The sequence below is a fragment of the Trachinotus anak genome, unplaced genomic scaffold, assembly GCF_046630095.1.
Source record: "Trachinotus anak isolate AG129_WGS33_773 ecotype Australia unplaced genomic scaffold, CSIRO_AGI_Tana_v1 ptg000009l, whole genome shotgun sequence".
NCBI classification, from domain to species: Eukaryota; Metazoa; Chordata; class Actinopteri; order Carangiformes; family Carangidae; genus Trachinotus; species Trachinotus anak.
This window is the reverse complement of record NW_027273860.1, coordinates 4,333,852-4,356,045: the sequence shown is the minus strand read 5'-3', so window position 1 is coordinate 4,356,045 and position 22,194 is coordinate 4,333,852. Positions and strand designations below refer to the sequence as shown.

At 40.6% G+C, this 22,194-nt stretch overlaps 1 protein-coding gene across 3 annotated transcripts in view; it reads right to left on the bottom strand.

The window, feature by feature from the left end:
• LOC139625056 (collagen alpha-1(XVIII) chain-like) overlaps positions 1-18,418 on the bottom strand; it is a 53,886-nt gene extending 35,468 nt beyond the window's left edge. For all 3 annotated transcript variants that reach the window (XM_071484640.1, XM_071484642.1, XM_071484641.1), the window contains exons 1-2: positions 18,277-18,418; positions 18,102-18,184 (exon numbers count right to left, since the gene is read on the bottom strand). In XM_071484640.1, the coding sequence (XP_071340741.1) occupies positions 18,102-18,184; positions 18,277-18,287 (94 nt within the window). In that variant the 5' untranslated portion in view covers positions 18,288-18,418. The remainder of the gene's footprint in view (positions 1-18,101; positions 18,185-18,276) is intronic.
• Between the last annotated feature and the right edge of the window lie 3,776 nt (positions 18,419-22,194).

Genomic DNA, 22,194 nt, shown 5'->3' with positions numbered 1-22,194 from the left:
AATTTGATGAATGAGCAAGGCAGTGCAAGAGAGAACAGGAGAGAACTGGAATGAGGAGAGGTGATAATGGAGGAGAAAGAAGCGATCAATCACCTATTAAAAGAGAGAAAGGTACAAAGCTCCTTTCACACTTTATCAACAAAACAGCTGGGACCTTTTCATGTGGCCGTGGTTTGTCACGGCTCCTGCCAGAGGAGAAAGAAAGAAGAAGAATAAATGGAGTCAAAAAATGCTGACTGTGTGAGTGAGAAAGAAAGACTGAGGCAGGGAAAATGAAAAAAGACAAGTGAAGGCTCAAGAAAAACTATAACCATAGCCAATGCACAAAGGTGCAACTGAAGGACTAACATCTGCAACTAAAAGTCGCCCTGTGACCTTTTCATTTTCATCTATATCAGCTCCTCAAGCCATAAAAGAAATCCCTTAAGATCCCCTTTCCTTGTTTTCCAGTGATGGATGCCAAAGGCAAAGGTTTGGCATGTCTGTATTCATCATAGAAGATACTCATGTAGCTTATCCAAACCGTTCCTACAGGGAGAGGGTGGAGGGGTGTGGATGGTGGGGGGCAGGCTGAGTACTACCATCTGCTTTAGCTCTACAGTGTGAGTTGCTAGCTACAGTTTGAAAAAGCAGTCCTTCAGCCAGGCCACTTTCTGTCCGGTCAATTCATTGACTTGAGTGTGACTGTCACTGTTTGAAGAGTCCTGACTGGCCTGGCTGACCCAGATGAGAGCGGCCCGGATGAGTTGAAGTTTATTCACCCTGTTCATAGACTGTAGTGGAGCCACTTTGAGTAAGTAGTGCTCATTAAAGATCCAAGTCAGTCATATATTAGTGTGCGTCCAAATTTGTGGCAATACTTGGAAAAGGACTCTTTCTTGCTTCAACATGACAAAGCCCAATCACACAAAGTGAGGTCCATCACAAAATGCTTTTCCTAACTTGGTGTAGAAGACCTTGATGCACAAGTTCTTGAAGCCTGCACAGAGCCCTGACCTCAACTTCATCCAACATCTCTGGAATAAACAGTAACACCAACTGTGAACCAAGCCTTATCAGCCAACATTAGTGTCCTACTTCACAAATGCTCTTGTGGCTTATTATGAAGCTCAGTGTTGGATTGTAAATCCCTTGTGATTTGAACCTCTACTTACTGTAACTACTTCTGGTTCTGGTTTGGTAATTCTCCAACCCACAGCTCCCAGTGGAAGAGTTTTACTTTGTCTTCTCTGGGATCTGGCCTGGAGCTGTAGATGTGATGAGCCCGTAAAGAACCACTGAGTCATTGTATGCAGCTTTGGGCCATACCATTAAATCAGTCTACTATGTAGCTAATAGACAAAATACATTTAATTGGCTCTACTAAAAACAGATAATTATTTCCAAGAAAAGAGAGGAAACGGGCACCAAGCGTCTTTGCACTAAGCCACCAGTTCTTTATTTCCTTGGAATAAATAAAGAACAGGTGGCTACTGCTACCTGGGTGGAGGTCCTCAAACACTCTGCTTCAAAAGACCTCTGAGCAAATCGCACAACTGAGTCCCCTGTGCACCCCAACTGTCTCCAACTTCATTAGTCAATCAGTCGCTAAATTGCGAAAATGCAATCCAGGTTCGCCTCACAGAGCAAATGATCCCAATCCTTGACCCCAGTGTCCTACAACAACCGAGAACACTCAGCAGCTGTTAGCATCATTTGTCAGGTCGAAACCAGGTCAAGCTCATTGGCTTGTTATTTTAACTTAAAATTCCTCTTGTCTCTGAAGTGCTTGAAGTGGTGTAGCCACAACAAAAGCCAAGCCTTTTTAGGAGGAGTTCTTTCGAGGTGGACAAGCATTTGTTTTATATGTTGTTTAGAGTGACTGGACTTTTCTTGCCGAGGGAGTTGGACGTGGTGGTGGTGGTGCTCAATTCTAGTTGTCAGGGCAAACTCAGAGAAGTATGTGAATTGGTCTAATCTGCAGGATTTAGACAGTGCAGAGTATGTTGAACTTGGCCTGCATTCAACATACAAGGAGATGAAAAGTGGAAATAAGAGAGAGGAAGAGAAAGCATTTAGTTTAAATTGAAAAAGAAGGAAGTGGACAAAGCAAATGGCAGATTAAGAAAAACACAGAGTACATACAGAAAACAAGATAAGAAAGATGGCTCTTAAAAGCAATAACAAGCACTCTAATGGATAAGCAGTCGATCTGCCAGCTGTTATTCACCTTGTAAAATGTTTTTTATCAGGTATTGAAGGGATGACTAACAGCCTCTGGTCCTGACTTAGTGTGAAGAAAATCACAGATTATGATTTCACTTTTAAAAAAAAGCACATGAAAATAACACTGACAAACAGGCTTGTTTTCTCAGCTTCATGACCATAATCCCTACAGTACTGTTACTTCTAATGTGCACTGTAAAGGTCCAGTTCCTCAGGAAACCCCAAGTCCGTCTCTCTTCCATCTGCTGCTCTGCACGACGGACACATCACTTCTGTTTTTACGGTCAAGGCTCGTAGCTTCCAGCATGTTTTCATTTGCCATATTCTCAGTTGTGTGTGTATTACTCCACAGAGAACATCTTTGACTTGTAGCATCAGCTTGTCAATGAAAGCTTGTTTTGTGTTGAGCTTGATGACAGATTTTGAAATAATGCCATCAGTGTTGGCCCAACAGCTAGAAAAACTATAGAGAAAACCAGAACTATGAGGTCTTCAGTTCACTCCAGCACTTTGAAACTTTTAGAGCAGAGATGAAACAAAAGGAGTCAAAGTTATTTTGTTGTTCCTGGCGCCTAATGCCTGCTGCTCCTTCCTGTTGAGCATAGATTTAAAACTGAGTGGCAGATGTGGAAAGAAGCCAGTGAGGCTTAACTTGTGAGTGCTGTCTCTACTTTATTTAAAGTTGTAGAACAAAGATGGGCGATAAGGAGGAGCACGGGCAAACAGAACAGCAGCGAGCACTGCGTCCACTGACAGAGGCACCAATAGTCCCAAGTGCTAAAGACTATAGTTGAAGTCAGTCAGTCTGAGGTCACTTAATATGAAGCAGATCAATGCTAAAACAAAGCATGCAGCATGTAGCTACAGTATCAGCTACTACAGTAGGAACATTCAAAGAGTTGATGTTTTCATTTAGTTAACTGGTCATTAAATTGCTTTTAAATTAAATTTCTAACGTTCCAACTTTCCGACTACAAATCAATCAATTACTTTTCTATCTGCGTCTAATGTTATCACCATCTTTCATTGAATAAAGTGTCCATATACTGAACCTGAGTGGAAACTCTAATAATAGTTTTATAATCATGAAACTTGCTGCATGGGAAGGAAAAAAAAGTCTGGAAATGATGCCATAAATTCTTTAGTCCTGCACATTTTACACACACACACACACACACACACACACACACACACACACACACACACACACAAATGAACTCTGCCCCCTCTCTCTAATAATGAATAGTGTCCGTGCTCTGCAGAATGAGCAGTTTGATTTACAGAGCCATTGTTGTGGTAACTTAATCCAGAAACAACTGTTCCTCAGTTCAGCTGCTCTGATGATGTATATGTGCAGGAAAATGTGTGTGTTTAAGTGTGTGAGTTTGTGCATGGGTGTAAAGCTTTCCAGATTTAGAAGCTGGCCTCTCTCCTTGCTAACAGTCTCCCTCTAACAGAGGAGATTGCACATAGCTGTTAGCCTCCATAAAAATCCTCAACAAGTACCTGCTGGCACCCTGACAGCCTCTTTCATCCTCAGCATCTGACCTGGAGCCAGTTTCCTCATCTAAGAGATAAACTGACAGCGTGACAATCTCGCCCTCCCCACGCACACACACAAAATAACACAAAACAAACAAATGATTTTCTTATGGGGTTCAACCTTCAGTTGTGATTCACCATGAACTGAAAATGGCAAACAGCTGGCGTTTTAGATTCAGAGATATTAATGAGACAAAGTTGTCGACTTTGTTTAAATGTTAGCTGTTGCTCTCAACAATCACAGATGCATTTCTGCTCCAATTCAAACTGTTTCTAAACTCCTTCATTAAAACAGTTCACCAAATTTAGTGTATATAAATATTGATATATGATTTTTCAGAGGAAATTGGTTCCAGCCTCTCAGCCTTGTACTGACAATGTATACAAATTGCTAACAAATGCTGGAAAAACCAAAACACCTGTTGGGATAGTGTAGGATGGACGGCCATATGTCCTGAGCGCGATGACGTAAGCAAGATGCTGCTTCTGTCTGATTACACTAATGATTCTGGGATGTTTTGATCTAAACATGTTAATGTCTTTCCATGATTCTCTCTGCCAAAGAGACGCTCACCTCCACAGAGTCTGACCTGACCTGATGAGGCAGCTATCAAACTGCAGAGACCCTGTGTCCGTAAGAATCAGACTTAAACCTTAATATGATCCAACTCCAACAGTGACTAGAAATGAAAAGGAGCATTAAACAGAAGTGTTTTATTGTATGTAGTGTGTCCTAGTGAAGAAAGCCTATTCTAAGACCCTTTACAAGAAACAAACAAAAAAACTAGCATGTCAGATTTATTTTTTTTGGCCTTCAACAACAACATCCTCACTGACACTGGACGCCTTGGTTGCTGACATATCTAATCCCATCAGTATGTCTCAGACCTTTACGCCTCAGCCTTCAAGTCAATCTTTATTTATACAGCGCAAAATCACAACAGAAGTTATCTGAAGGCACTTTTCAAATACTGATTACAGAGACCCAATAATTCTTGGCCAATTCATGGCAGGACCACAATGAAATAATAAGAACTAGTAATCATCTACATAAACGTAAGATGGTCCCAGAAAAACTATAATGATGTCTAACTTACACCTGCTCTCAATATCTTTCCCAGAATTCTCTGCAGCGGTTAGTAATGGGATGGGAGGAACAAGGACAAACCAAACTGAAGTTTAGTTCCTGCAGTGTGTTTCTCACTGCTGAGCACATCAGAGAAAGTAATCCATACTGTAAGTGAGATTACACATGAATTATTCTTTGGGTACATATATTTTCCAGACTGCTTTTTAAGTGCTCGTGGTCGACCGCTGCTGCTGAACATGGAAAAAACATGTCTCTGAAACCACAATCCTTCCCCATCATAAACTTAAAGACCTCAGTCGTAACCCTGACGAACACCCTGCTGTCCTTCACTTCAGAGCTCTGGGGTTACAAGACAAGCCAAGGCTGTAATAATAATAATAATAACAATAATAATAATAATAATAATAATAATAATAATAATAATAATGCCTGTTGCACTCTTGTTGTTCCAGACCATTACATGTGCCTTGCATCATCTGTTGGAAACTTCACAGGGAGGCCTTGAGGCCAGTCAGCAGACTTCATCTTGTATGAAAACAGTGAGGATGGGGCAGGGATGAACCGTCAGGTTGAAAATCCTGCCATCAAAAACATGTCTTCAGGAGTTAGAGGAGGAAAAACATGAACAAGAGGAAACACTTACAGAGTTTACTGCTAAAATATATGTTGTGATATTTCCATCTGGCCAACATAACACTGTGCTACAACAAAGTCTTTCTGAGTTAATGATAAAGCAGCAAGATTTACAAGATATCTGAGCTGCACTTGATATATTTTTATATATAACTTTCTAGTTTAACATATTTGTCTTTTTAATAACAGAGCCTGTGTTGTCTTTATGCATTTTAAAACGATCGATCACAAAATCCAACAACCAACAAGAGAAAGCCGCTTTCTGTCAAGGTGACTTTAACTCCTCCAATCCCCCCCCTCAGAAATATCAAACATATCAGCTTGCAAGTCTTACTCTGCTGTTTCACAAGCAGGAAAATGTCAAAACAAAAGATAAAACTTCTGCCAGCATATCGAGATCTTGCCACAAGTGTTCAGTCAGGTTATGCTCAATAACACATCAAAAGCAAACTGATTTCCCAGTTGGTATTATTTGCCAAGAGGAAATTGGGCCAGAGTTCATGTTTGGTACTGGCTGCCAGTGGGAGAGAAGCCAGGGGTTGCCTGCTAAATGGGCAGAAATCTCTGCAGGTAACCACAACATCGCATTAAACTGGTTCTCTTCCCCTTGGCCACATTGCCAGGTTTGACTCAGCTGTTAAAGTTTGCTGACGAGGGGCTGTACAGAGCACTGTTCAAATGGAAAGAGTCGAGGTTCTTTATTGGGAGCAGGGAGCTGATTTAGGAGCTTTTGTTGTTTGTTTTTGATCTAGTTCAGAACAAGCCCATACATCTGTAAAAAGTTTTATCAGTGCCATATAAAATCACTCCATCCATACATCGGTGGAGGATGCATCAGCGTATAATAAAAAATAAAAAATAAAAAAAAAATCAGGGATGCCAAAGCAAACTGTGCAGCTGCAATAGATTAAAAAACCATAACATAACAAAATCAACTGGTTAAAAACTGCGTACCAGAGAGACCACTAAGATCTACCAGACAAACCACAGACAAAATTTACCAAGTTCACTGTTTCGCTGCAGTTAATTTCAGGGCCTGTTTGCCAGATACATGCCTCCAACAACTATGATTTTCCATTGAAACTACTGCCTTCAGCTCGCTCACATTGTTTCATTCAGCTTTTATTTAAGATGTGACTTTCAAGTACCAAGCTGAGGGAACAGTTCCCCCGAGGACCTGAGAGCAGCCAGTAGTGCTGAAACTCAAAACAAACCTGAGTTTTCATTTAATATAGTTTTTAGTCATTAATTGCTTTAATTCAATTATTTTGTTGATAATGTTATTATAGCTCTTTAAATCTATTTTATTGTATCTCATTGTCATGTTTCTTACTTGATTGTCCTTTTCTTTTTAGTTTATCAGTCATCTGTGATGCCCTTTGAACTGCAATTTCCTGTATGAAAAGTGCTATACAAATAAAGTTGTTTGAGTGATTGAACCTTGAGGGATGTTGGTGACATTGTTGACCACTTGTGTTAAATGCACAGAACAATTCGGGTTGATTGTGTCATTTCAATCTAGTGAAAGAATCTCGACTATTTACAGAATCTTTGTTATGCTGCTTTTTCCTATTTAGTAGCATTTTGCGTTAATAGCAACCTCCAAAGTCTGCCAGGGTTACCATGACTCAGGGCTCGCTGACTGATTTTAAATGGAGCTGCAGAGAAGCAAGGAAATGACATTTTTTGGTGAAATAAGTACTGATCTTTGCTCTGCTGTCTGTGGGAGGTTAGAGAACTGATCTGTTTTTCTACACTTTGGTAAAAAAAAAGCTATTGAAAAGTTTGGAAGAGTCTCACACAAAACACAAAAACTTTGTTTGTGCCATGATTTCAATGTAGTGGTCGTCCTACTTTTAATGATCCTAAAGCACAAACAATTGAACATGTAATAACCAGAGGCTTCAGACGGAGTCTAATGAGAACATCAGGACTGTTGTCAGAGGCTAAATAGGTGTTGAATTTGCTCTCATGTTTGAAGGCTTTGTGGAAAGCTCCGGTCAAAAGAGGCTGATGAAAGCTTTCAAGGCCTGAGCACCAGTCGGGGACGTCGGATGTTGCCTGAGGGATGGACTGACGACAGCATTGTTCAACCAGGGCCTGAAGAAGAAGAAAAGATATCTGCACTCGCTCAGCTCACCTAGAATAACATTTGGAGGTTCCAGTCGAAGCCACCAGAGCTATAGCTTTAGGACAGACCTTGATGTGGTTCATTTTGAAAGAATGAGTTAACGGGGGTCATTAGTTTACACTGAACACTGATAGTTCAAAGTCATTTTGTCATAGTTATTGACCAGAAATTTTGTTTTTTTAAGAACTAACAATTAATTCTGAACAGCTTTCTTGGGGGAAAATACTTCAGTGACAAAATACATTTTCAAAAGACATGTTTACTTGCACATGTGCTTTCTAACTAACTTGAATCTGTCAGACGGCAAAGCTTTGAAAAGAGGAACTCAATCAACAAGTGTTTGAGGAGAGATCATTGTACTGGCCCTGTTCTCTCAGTTTTATTGCCTGACTCAACATTAAGCAACACAAAGTCTGTGAGAATGATCCACACAGAGCTTTGAGGTTAAACAAATCGATATGAAAGTAATCAACATGGCTGATCGCTGCTGCACTGTTTTGCTCGTCAGCTTCGGTGCACGAACCTGGTTCTTGTTTTAAACCGAACAGCATCCAAATATCAATGTGTACAACTTGCTTTATTTATTAAGTAAAGGCTCAACAGAACTTTTCCCTGTGATGTGACTTGCAGTTTGCAATGAGAGGACACGTTTATTATTGGTTATCTTTTTGTTATGACAGGATACATCTGTTTTTTGTTTTCCCTCTCTCTTTGTGAGGCCACATACAAAGAAAGAAATAATTTTAAACATTTTTGGATGGATATTAATCCCACTGGGAAATTCATAGACAGTTTTGGTCATTTTAATCTCTTTTTTGAAATAAATTGTAAACCACTGACAAGTATAATTACCAAGAACTCAATAACTTCGGGCATGTCATGACCTGATGATGCTGGATACCGGAAAAACACATTCCACGGTCCAACACATATCAACCAGAGCCATCTGAAACAAATCTAATCTCTGACAGGCCCACCGCTGCGAGCTCAGCTTCAGGAAGTGAAGAAACCAGTCGCTGGATGTTTGACTTTGTTTCTGTGACCACACAAACTTCAAGTCATGTTAGCAGCCCTCATGAACCCAGCTTTACCAGCCCACTAAATTTTCATGCAACACCGCAGCAGTGAATCCAAGTTTGCAGGAGTAGCTGTGGAACATTTCAATAATCTGTCAATACTGCTGCAAATGTTGTTAACTGTAAGTCTTTGGTAGCCTATGCTCTTAACCTGCAGGAGAACAGAAACAGTAAAACTGTGATTTAATAAAAGAAGCAGATTTACTACAGCTGGGTTTCTTTCTCTTTTCTCTGTTAAAATGCCACATGCTTATGGTTTAGGAGTCAAAGTCAAAGAGTCTAATACGTGTACAAACAATCAGTGGTCCTGCTAATGAGAAATCAACAGCAAGAACAACACCAAAGCACGAACCGCAGACCAAGGTGAGAAACTGACTTTCTGACATTTTCCTTCGTGAATTTCACAGCAGAGTAAACAGCACTTTGGGTGGTTATAAGCAAAGAAAGTGAAAGAACAACTTTATAAGATAAGAAGAGACAAACAACGTGATGAGGAGGGAGACAGATGAAGGACAAAGAACAGAATGAAGGGGAGAAAGAGACAGATGTTTGTTGATGTTTACTCGTCAGCGGAGGTGAAACAATAAAGTAGACTGAGACCAAACCACGAATTAGATTTGTGTTGGGATTTTCAGGAAGTGATTCGACAGTGTGCTCAGAAACAACGCAGCTGCAGACCAGCTGAGCGCACACACATGCACAACATAAAATAACCATCAACGCCTCCGCTGATCCCGCCTCCCATTGGGAAACGATCGGAGCTCCTCAGAGAACATGTCACTCGTTCTCTCACTTTCCAGCTCTCTGCGTATCGATCTCCCACTTTCCTTCAAGCTGACAAAGAAAAACACCCATCTCTCTACAATCACAATGACGCTCGTGAGAAAGTCGACCATAATACAAGCACCTGATTATTCCAGAAGGAGCCAGGCAGGTGGTCTTCAGAGCTGGCAAACATGTTCCAATTACGGAAACAGGACAAAAAACATACAAAGTTCAAATGTCAACGATGAGACGTGTAAAGTCCCAAAAACACAGACTGCCTTTGAAGTCAGTTTTTTTTTTTTTTTTTTTGCTTATGACCAGCAGTCATCTGTCAGCTCAACAGGAGACAAAGCAGAGCCATAAAAAAGTTTCAAGGCTGGGACAACATGCCAGTGACACGGCCTGAGCTGTGACCTGGAGTAACCTCATGGAAAACTGTGAACAGATGTTATTTTGACCCAGTTATTAAAAGAGACACTGTAATTTTATATTTACTGATGAGTAACATCTATGATAATCACCTAGATCATCTGCAGGTTCTTGCACAACATGACCAAAAGTATGTGGACATGCTTTTCCCCATTTTAATTCTTGATCCTACAGCAGAAAAATTATATTTTGGATCATTTTGTGTGGAAAGACCTGAATGGCCTGAAATAAGCCCTGCAGGGCGCCATTAAATCAGTTGTCTACATACTTTTGGCGATGCAGGACTGGGGGTCCCACACATGAAAGTGAAGCTACAAAGCTCCCAGAAGTGTTAGACTATTTGCAGATGATTAGCTAAACATTTAATAATGATTAGATGAGTTCAAATTAAGTGTCACTTGAGCAGCAATTAGCCAAACAGGGAGCAGAACACCCTCCTCGTCTACACTAACATCCTGCTTTAGAGGCGACAGAGCAGACAAGCTGAGATCAGAGTGCAGAGAGGCAAAAGGTAAGTGTGAGTGAAAAAGGAAAAAGGAAGCTGCTATAAATCTGTCCTCTGTCCCTGATAACTGCTCTGTCATTAGAAGAGCCCTCCTCCTCCTCCTCCACAAACACACAAGTAGAAATCACTGCATACTCACATCTTGGAAAAATCACTTTTTATTGTAACAGCAGATTTCTAATTTAACATTGATTAAGATAAATTAGGGTGACTGAAATCCTGAATTCCTGCATGTTTTAGAGCCACACACACTCTACACTCCATGACCTCAACAGAAAGTCAGATGCTCCATTGCAGTATGACAGGACATACCCTCTCTCTCTCTCTCTCTCCCTCTCTCTCTCTGTGGACTCCACACAGCTGAACAGACACCTGTTTGTTTCTGCTCTATCTTTCCGGCCTGACGGACACTTTCCAGACTGTTAGAGATTCCATGTTTTGCAAAAGCCAGGAAGCCGACCGCTCCCAGAAAAATAAACATGCTAATTCATACTGCTTTACATTATGGTAAAATGATGCGCCTTTACTTCCCCCTCTGATAGCAACCTATACACGCGCCGTTTCCTCCAGGAAAGGACTTGCCAGTGTTATATATTATATTCAGTAAAAGGTCCTCATAGCACACAGGATGTACTGTGGCTCAGCCCTTTACAGCTGGAACCATGTTTATGTGCTGTAATATCCCAGACCTCAGCTACAGAGAGGAACTTTCTACTCATCCTGCGCCACATTTAGAAGCCACTGAGCAGCTCTGCCAGGAGCATGGGTCAAGGGCACGTCATTAATGGATGCTGAGGGCACAGAAAGTGTCTCTCATTCACTTTCTGTAGCTGCAGTCACTTTGCTCCAGTTGGTCGAGAACTTTCAAGTCACAGGCCTGCTCCTCAAGGCACAACGTGCACTGCAGAGCTGAGCTACGAGGGGGGCTCGACCTATGACCAACATGTGGCTGTTCATGTCATGAGGACTAAATATCTGAAACCATTGTTGAAGTAGATGGTGGATAAAAATAAAGAAAATACTCCTTTGTGCTGTGACATTATGAAAGTGTGGATTTCTTACCCAGTGGGACCACCAGGTACAGGCCCACAGGGAGCTCAGGGGTCAGGCTCCAGCCTCTGTGTGAAGTGTTATTAAGAGTTCTCATTGCCAAGTGAATATAATGTCATAATGTGCACAGACACTGAAGGAATAGATCAAACATGAGTGTTTCTGCAACTGCATGGTCACCTAAGTTGGTAAGGAGGGAGCTTTAAGGCGTTCATGCCCAGAGCCCATTACATCATAATTCATCCATCTGTGAAAGGTAAATTTAACGATATACAATAAAAACATACATATGGATGTCGACAAATACATCACTTTTTGGACTGAACACTCTTGGAAAGATGAATAAACAAAAACAGCAGCCAAAAAAAGTAGATGTGCTGTTTTATTTAATCTACGTCATCCAAGATTAAAATGAAGCCAAGGAAGGAAAACAGTTGACCACATTAAACAAAGTGTTTAGAGCTGCAGCATTTGGTATAAAAGCTCTGTGATGGCCAAAGCTCTGATTGCAGTGAGTGATGACTGATGTTCAGATAAGATAAATTAACTCTGAAATTCAGGTTTGTTAACAATACATCAGAATTTTCCACTAAAACTGCTTTTAATGAAATGGTGTTGTGATTTAAGATGAAACTGTATTCAGATTCTCCTTCGAACCTGTTTACAAAGTCCTTACAGATCCACTTGTGAGCTTTTACTAATAAAGGACACAATGAATCACAAAAAGCTGCACAAGGCGAAGGTCAAGGTGACATTTGGAGTCACACCTTTACCCTCCCACACAGAATCCTTCCTATACTTAACATATCCTGCGTTTGTCTTCTGGTCTCATGCTTCGAAGAGAGTCTTCTATCTCATCTAACAGCGTCTGTGCTCACGCTGTGTCCACGGCTCTAAATAGTGGCTTGTTTTGTCCAGGACAAATTCAGTCAATCCTGTTTACGCTCCAGGATAATGCACATGTTTTTAGTTATGGGTTTGCTTTAGATTATTTGCAGATGCAACCATGGAGGCTCAGAGACTGGAGCAGCTCCCCTCAGAGTGTTATGTCAGCAGAACGGTCACTTATAAAATCTGACAGTAATCCTTTTGCTGGTTTACAAGTCTATTGTTTCCTTTTCAAACTTTCTCATCGGTCTATAAGAACTCCTCATCAAAGAGTTAAAGAAAAGGTCACATGGCAAAAATCAGTGACTAGTAAACTGATTAGTGAAGGAGTCACACCTACTGCATTAATCATGAGTGAGACATTAATTAAGAACCAGATGAGGATAATAAAGAGCTGTTATATTGGAACAAATCTGGCAGTTGGTGGAAGTAAACAGGAATAATCTGGGATGCAGAAGCATGTGCAACACACATGACCGGCAGTGCAGCTTGAATCAGTTTAAGCCTGCTGACACATTAAAGTTTAAAACCACCGCAAGAATGGCTTGTGTCACCGTCCCAGGCAAAAAAAAAAAAACAAACAAAAAAACAAATAATTACGCAATCAGTGAAACGATATGGACGAAATTCTACAGCCAATTAGCTTAGCTTAGCATTAAGACTGGAGACACTGACCTTTAACAAAATTAGCTTTTTGTACAAATTATAATATACGTGAAATAACTTAATGATTAAGCTGATTTTTTTAACTTTTGGATGGAGCCAACCTAGCTTCCGCCCCCCCATTTCCAGGCCTTATGCTAAGCTAAGATAAACAGCTGCTAGCTGTACTTTCATATTTACCATGCAGAAAAAGAAACTCAAGAAGTGTTGAACGACTCCTTTAAGGACCTTGTAGCTTAGATTTCTGCAGCTGCATACTCCGGGAAAATACATTTAATGTTTTTTGCTGTTTGGTGGACACAGTGAATTGAATGTGTTAATTTGGGATAAATTGGTGGAGTTTTTAGTTTTACCTAAACTCTTCAGTGTTAAAGAGAATGTCCTTCATTTTGTAAAAGCAAAGGCGTGACTAGTCAAAAAATCCTTTCTAAATTGTACTTGAACCAAACACTGAACTGCTCACCCACTGTACATGATAACAGCAAGAAACTAAAATGAGTGTAAAATTGATGTTGTTATGGGTTTGCATCCAACAGATAATTACTTGTATGTATCTGTATTTCACTCTGTCCCAAGTGCAAACTTTATTTATATAATTACCTCATAATGTAGCAGAGAAAGTTATCTTCACTCTGTGCAAACTCACACAGCCCATGTCCATGCAGAGTATAAACACACATCTGCATAGTCAGAGAAACATCTGGCCACTTTGCCTTGTCTAACATGCAGTGGTAGTCGTCATGACATCCTCTAGTTGGTTTTTATTTGGTGACAGCTCTGGTGCTCTGGGCTTATTACTGAGGATTTTAGGCAGGAAAGACCTGCCTCATATTATATATTTCAAACAGAAAAATGTAAATTAATAAAGTGCACATCAGTGGACTCACTTGTGTGTTATATCATGTGGTGGATGGAAACTAACTGGACATTCATTTATAGGAAAATGTCAGAGACTTTAAATGTCTGTGGTGCTGTGTCTGTTTTTCTTACTCATTCATGAAATCATTGTTGGACAGGACTGAGGACCTCACTGTGCTCGAGCTGAAGTTACACATCTAATCAAAACCTGACGTTTTACCTCTGTGCAGGGCTGTGGTCCATATGACCCACATCAAACTGAAGCCAGACCAGGATCTCATTAGAATCAGAATCGGGACCAAATGGACATGGAAGAATTTACACATTACATCCTTACACTCAATGTCATCTTACTTCTGCTGACAACTCTCCTACTAAGAGCCAGTCTACATGTGTTACTGCTGCTTTCTTGGACTAACTTCGTCAACCACTCATGTTTACCCTGATTTATAATGGATTTTGGATTGAGCTTCTGTCTTTACCTCCCTGTTCCAAAGTTTTTGCTGTCTCTTTATTTTTCTAATGTCTTAGTTTTCTGTACGGCTTTAGTTCAGTCACAGGAGTAAAACCCTCTTCATGCTCAGAAATCAACTTCCTGCCTAAAATGAGATGATTGAAAACCTTTTAATGACACTCAATTTTGCAGTAATAGTCAATAAAATAATAATATTCACCTAAAGTTGTGAAGTGAACTTGTATCACTCCATGATACAATTCTAAGTGCGTCATTGCTGGATGACTCATAATAATTAGAGCTATTTGTGGTTCATTCGACTGACCACTGCAGGAGCTATTCTTGATCCACAGCTGAATGAGTCAGGGTTTGTGATCACCTCTGCCATCTAGTGTAAATCAGAGATGCCTGGTCAGTCAGCTTTATTCTTGCAAGTCACTGACAACTACACCCAATGAAAGCCATCATTTATAAAGGTTAATGGTTTGATTGAGTTGAAATATTTTGGCTAAGTTGTGGCATTAAATGAACTTTTTTTCTATACTAAAATACATCAACTGTGTTTTAATAAAGCTTTTAAAGTGTGTCATGCATAGACCTGTTTAAGTCACAGGCCACCCTGTTGGTAATACAGCACTTAACAAGATTTCACCAACACCCTTCACACATTTTACTGATCTCTAAGGACTCCTCCCGTAATCCTCTTCGTCATTCTCATCATCACCCTTGTCTTCATCTTAATTACCATATCCCACCATCTTTATCCTCAACAGCCACAATGAACTCATCATAACCACATTCACTAAGAGTCACATCACCAGCCACATCATTTTATTCAGTATCCCTAATGGCCAACTGTGTCCGAGGCATTCATGTCATTCCATTCAGATAATTACATTGTTTTTTTCTATAAATTACCATGTGGACAGCAGATGGAGAACAATATGTTTGTGTGTGTGTTCTTGGGTGGGGTGGCATATAGACATATGCAAGCATGTGAAAGTGTGTATGTGCATGCACACAATGAAGCATGTCAGTGTGACAGTCATTATTAAGTGTTAGTGCTGATTCGTGTAATAACCCCAGGCTGAAGATGTCATAAGTGCTGTGTTTGTTGAAGTCTTTAATCATTAGTTAAGATCTAAAGCAGCTAATTCCCCAAGGCTGTGATTTTATGATTCTTCTGTAGGATGAAAACCACGACTATTCATTCATTCATTCATTCATTCATTCATCTGCTTATATAAGAACTGATTACTTGCCTCATTCATTCATTCATTTACTTATTGCATGTCTTTGTGAAGTTGTCTTGCATTCATTTGCTCATTTATTTAATCAATCATTTTGCCTCATTCAGTCATTGATTCATTCATTCACTAACTAACTACTGATACCCTATCTATACATTTGGTCATTGTTTTGCATATGCACCAGTCTCTCCTTCATTCATTCATATACTCCATTCCTTAACTATTAATCCATTCATTTTATTCACTCATTCACTTCATCATTAAATCATCCATGCATTTGTGCATTTAGATATTAACTCATTCAAAGTCTGCCTTCATTCAGGCAATTAATCTAAAAGTAATTAATTCATTCACTAACTCATTCACTCACATTAATTCATTCACCAATATGTTATTATTGTTAGTATCAACTTTTGTGTATTAGTTCATCCATTCATTCAACTAATGTCTCTATACACATGATCAAACACTGCTGAAGACAACTTCACAAGTTTTTCTGTCAGTGAACACTGACGTGCCAGTTCATGGAGTTTCTTAGTTTTGCTCCATCCATCTAAAAACATCAGGGCACACTAGTAACAGCTGAGAGAAGCAGGACTCACCACTTCACACTAAGGAAACTTATTACATGACCTTTGTTTCAAATCATGCACAGAAATGTGAACGTTGCCACGGAGACAGCTCTGTTTTCAAGAATATTTACAGCATGCAGCCTGGAAATATTTGTCCCTGGTGCTCTCTCTCTGGCAAGTGAGCCAGCATGTGCACACACACACACACACACACACACACACACACACACACACACACACACACACACTTTTTTCCCCCCTCTTGAAAAAGTGAATCATGGCAGACGATTATGAATATGGCAACAGCACAAACAGCCTGAGAGTGGAGCCTCTTGCTCATCCAGCCTCTGCAGGATCTACAGCACAGGAAAGTGGACCATGAAATCACATTTCAAAACCCAGCTCCACCCACCTCCTCACATACATCCATTGTCAAGTTCTTCTGGCTTACAAACATCCATTACTACAACTTTTGAGCCAAAGCTCATTCCTACAAGATCATATTTCATATCATGTGATAATTGTGGATGGGATTTAATGTAAAGTGGTTACACTCTTTTTGCCACAAGCAGCCAAAGTGGTGTTTAATTCTAAATGTAGGGAAATTAAGATCTGTGGGGCCACATTAGCTAAAGAGACCCCCTGATTATTTGACTGTGCCCAAACAATGCAGCTTTTGTGACATGGAGGTCCTTGTGGTGATCATAGGTCAAGATATCCACACACAGACACACACAAATACATATACACACACACGTAGCTGCAAATGCCACTCTGGATTCCAGCACACTGACGAAAGCAGTGATGGTATATTGGCCTGTCTGTCTGAAGGCCAGGATGAAAACTAATAAAACGAAGCTCTAAGAGACAATGACCTTCATGTCTGACCTTCTAACACACACACACACACACACACACACACACACACACACACACACACACTCAAAAATCAGAAGCATTACATCATCTTCACCTCCTTAACCATGCACTGCTACTGACTGCAGGGCCTGTCTGTCAATGTGCACGTTGTGAGGTTTTGCCTGTTTCCAATTGCAATGGAAAAGAAAATCTGCAGTTCTTTGTGTGCTAATTGGGACCATATTGAAATGTCCTGATTGATCCATTAATCATGGAAAATAATCTACATTTAAGCTGTGAAAACAGTCTGCAGAGACAGCAGAGCACCACACAGAGGCTCTGAAAAACATCTCAGTCAAGATATAATTGAAACCACCATACAACAGCACAGGAGCAAGCAGGTATCTGCCTCATGCACCCGGTGTCGTGACGCTAATCTACAAGCAGTAGCTCCCAGGAGTTTGCAAAGAGTTTGAACCTCCATGTTTAACTCTCCACACAGTTACCACCGAGCTCCAGTATAAACAGTCTTATATACAGTGTCTTTGGACCCAGTCCAGTCCAGCATTAAACATCCCATGGGATATATGATCTTATCAAATGGGGGTGTCTAATGCAATGCGCTCAAAACTCAGACTCAAACCCTAAAGACTTTCCCAGGATCTTTGCTGAACAGGCACTTTATCAACCACATGTGAGAAAAGAGACAAGACGATTTGCACTGAAAAAAGAGAAACTGTTACCATAGGGAATTAAAATGTGCCTGTGCTACTCAGTATTCAGTCAGTAATGAACTTGGCATGCATTTCTAAATATTTCTTTAAGCTGCAACATCACTATTTTATTACTATAACGTCAACTAAGTCCAAACTGTCCCAAAGTACCACTGCAGTATTCATATAACCTGTCCCAATAAGACCATACCAGTCTTGATGTAATATTTAAGCATCCCTCTCTGAGTCATATCTTGCTGTTCCTCAGTGTAAGACTCCAGGACCAGAGTGCAACAGTTCATCATTTATATTCAGCAGATGAAAAGTCAATGAGCCAGCAGAAAGTTTGCCAATAGCAAAAGAAAAAAAAAAACTTTTTCCCCAGCAGCATGCAATCAACAGACAGAGAGTGCACATACCTTCCAGCAGCTGATAGGCAGAGGAGTGACGGCTGCAGAACCAGAGGACTAGCAGAAATAATCCAAAGAACCAGGGAGGAACACTGCACAAGAACAGAACTGAAGAGTGAGAAAACTGACCAGAAGTTAACTTGAAACAACTTCTTCAGATAAAAACACAGTGGCTTTCATTTACCGTGACGACATCTTCAGTGATGGGGAGCTTAGATCCACAGTAAACTTGCCCTGTTCATGAATGAAAGTGATAGAGTGAGAGAGAGATGGACCCCACTCTGCCTCCCTCTCTCACTTACTCCAAACTAAAATCCTCTCACTCTCCTCCTCCTCTCTCTCTCTCTCTCTCTCCCTCTGGTTCCCAGTCAAACAAAGGCAGCTTCAGTGCGTCAAGGGGCCCTCGCAAAGCTGAAACCCGACTCCTTGCGTCTGTCTAAGGACCACCGCTTTCAGATCCAGCCCTCCCCTCAGACATCCACAACCTCAGATACAAATTAACACACTCCCGTTAGGTCCTCCTCCCCCTGTTCCTGCTGCTCCTCCTCACTGGTGTGGTTTCTCTCACTTTCCCTGTCTTTTAAAGTAAGTGTGGCCTTGATCTCTGGGGGGAAGATGCCTCAGAAGCTGCAGCATCAAGTCCAGATCTCTCTTTTAAGTTTAGTTTTAAAAAAATATATAATAATAATAATAATAATAATAATAATAATAATAATAATAATAATAATAATAATAATATCATCTTGGATCAAAGGAAATATTCAAACAACTAAAACCCTGACCTCTCTTTATCACAGGCATTAGAGGAATGTGTTTTGTCATTCTGTAGTTAAAGAAGTTCAACCTAGTCAAAGAAAAGTCCACTAACCCACACTGTAGCAAGCATTAACTGGTAAATGCCAGTTTTTATTACATTGCCATTATTACCTTAAAATTCCTATAATGAATTATTGATAAAATAGCCATCATATGTATATACTTCTAAAAAAAGTGCTGTGATGTTGAGCATCATTTTTTCTGGTCAGAGGTATTCCACATGTATTATTTCCAGTGGATGTGTCTTTCTGTTGCTCTCCCAGAATAACTACATCCACACGCAGAAAGCATCCTGATGAGACCACCTCCGATGGATCCTTTTAATCTTTCATTTCAGCCACTTGTATTCGTTATTATACAAAATGCATGACCATAAATTCAAGGTCGGAACTTAGAAAATGCAAAGCTTTGCCGTCACTTCCCTCTGTAACAGGACAGTGCGGTAAAATGCCAACATCGCTCCTGACGTGACACCAATCCACCTGTTGATCTTACACACTTACTGTCCTGCAGTTTCAAGACCCTGGGGTGCTTGAATTGTAATTTACTCCCAACCTGAACTACAGCAGCAAAAAGATGTAATCCTGGGTCACCAAAATCTACACTTTCAGCTGCTCCTAGACATTTGGTCCATAAAAAATACAGAGAATTGGTGGTAACTGGCAACTTTGGCAGCAAACACAAATGCATTTGATTTGATTTTAAAGTGGTTAATGAATAAATGCATCGTGAGTAAATGGAGAACAGGCTGAACTGTTGATTTTAAACATTTTCTGACCAACACTCAGCAAATGAGTCTTGAGTGAGTCTATGATTAGCGCTACGGTGACGTCACACACCTCTGCTGGCAATTATGCCATCACTGAACCATCTGCCACAATGTCTGGACTCAAAAGCAGTGTGAAATGGGTGCCAAATGGAATCTGCCTAGAACAAACACACACACACACACACACACACACACACACACACACACACACACACACACACACACAGCAGTCTAGCTGCAGGAGTCAGTGCGGTGGAGGGGAGGACAGATAAAGATGTGCTCAGACCTTGTCTCTGACAGCTCAGACAGATAACAGCCATCATGACCCGTGAGTGTTGCTGTTAGAGAGGCGGCATCGGTGATAAGCCGTCCTCACTTCACTGACCTTGTGCAGGCTGACCAGTGGGGCTGTCAGGTGACATTCCTCCTAACAAAGTTATGTTGCAAGTTTGTCAAAAGAAAAACGTGTCCCATCCCCCTTGACAGTGATGAGGATGAAGCACGTTTTTCGTATTCATTTATCGGACTTCTGGGTATTCAAAGCATTGTGGCAAAGTTTAAATTCCTGAAGTTCTCTCAGAAGAACAAACCAAAATCATTGGGCTACATCTTGACATGTTCAGTAATCAACTTCAAGTAGAACATTTCTTCCTCACTTCAAAATCCCTGACACAGCTGCTTGGTGGAGGCATATTTGGTTTGTTGCAACACTAGCGCTAAAGTCTGCACTCTCAGTTTCAACAGTCTCTCTGATGATGCTGCTGTGTCTTTGCTCTGTACAGCCCAGAAATCATTTGTCCAACACTTGCACTGTTCTCGAGCCTTTAATCTCCATTTAACCAAACCATTAGATTTCTAGGAGCCTGAATCAAACCACACCTGAAACATGGAATACAAACTTGTCAAAGTCCTGTGCAACAAAGAAATAAATGTAATACTGGCAGCAATTACAATTCCTCCAAAATATATGAAACTGTGCAAATTAGATGTATATAAACTGGAGGCTTCCACATGACAACTGAAACAAAAAGTGAAGGATCATCCATTTAGAAGTAAGTGGGGAAAACTCAAATTTCTTTAATGGATGTTTGTGTTTGACTAAAATCTCCAGTTAGAAAATACATTATGTGGTTGCCAAGATTCCTCTACACCCCCTCTACACCCACACTTTTAGGTGAGTGTGCAAACATCTCCAAAGTAGTCTGTGTATTTGAAAGTAAACAAAGCAGAAAGACCGTTCTTTGTGATGAGGGAGACAAGGAGACAAAGGGCAACAGGACTGGTGTTTCTATGCAAAGAAAACAGTGACACAGACAAGGGGGTGAGAGCGAGGGATTTCAGCCTGTGGGTGGCTGCAGATTAAAAGGCGTCCAGCCTGAGATTTCACTGGTATGAGTCAGTGAGATACCAGATCGTCATCGCTCTTTAGCTGACGGCTGTGAGAAAGCAGGCTGAGCTGCCCCAGCTGACATCAAAACGCACCAGCGAACAAAAAGAAAAACACATCTGCTCGCAGTGCCTAGCTCCAAGCATGAAAGTTTTTTTTGTTTTTTTTTTTTAAAAAGGGAATTTCCATGTTGTCAAGCTAAGCTGTTTATGTTTGTAACGCACTGCAGCTGAAAGACATTCAGAGATTGAGGTGAGACAAACCCACCAAGAGCTTAATTCGGTATTCGCAGTAATAATAACAGGCTGCAATCAGAAACTTTCTGGGTGAACCACAAACTAAAAATCATACTTTGATGATATTAGATATCTCCATTCTGGATTTGCAACCTAAATTGATTGAGAGACGAGATTTGATGACAGGACATAAAAGCCAAGTGGTGAAGAATAAAGCACGAGAAACCAGGCAGAGCTCTGAAATGTTGAATAGAGTGAGAGGAAGCTGGAATGAGGCCCCAAAAAGTTCAGCTTACTCTAGATAAGCAGTGTTTTCTACCACTCATATTTTAAATATTTCTTATCACGGAAGCCAGATTCCTTGCAGCACCTCTGACCCACTGTAGGTGTCTATTAACCCTCAGACAACAGTGATAGATACTGTGCGAGGAGAATGAACACAGGGGCAGTGTGGGCTTATATGTAGATTAATCCTGGTCATAAAACTGCAGCAACTGGAAAATAAAGTTTAAATGTAATAGTTTTTAAATCAGTTCCATTTCTCTTGGAGAGAAAAAAAAATGTATACCATGCAATGTGTGATTGATTTGCATTTCCTTTTTTTTTTTTTTAAATTCATTATTGCCAGCTGAACGTAATCAGCCTCAGTGATATGTTTTGTCCTGATGTTCCTGGATCCTTTCTGTTAGGTGTTGTCAGGTTTAGAAGACGTCAGAGTCCAGCTGTAGGAGCTTTTGTTTTGTCATTTGTTTGTATTCGCACAGGGAATTGAGACGTCTTTCATGATGGCAGATGGGAAATGATTTCTGGGGTCACCTGAGGAGCGAAAAGACCTGAACTGAGCTAATGAGAAGCTCCTTAGGCCTTTCCAAAGTGGAGAGGTCTCCTGTTTGG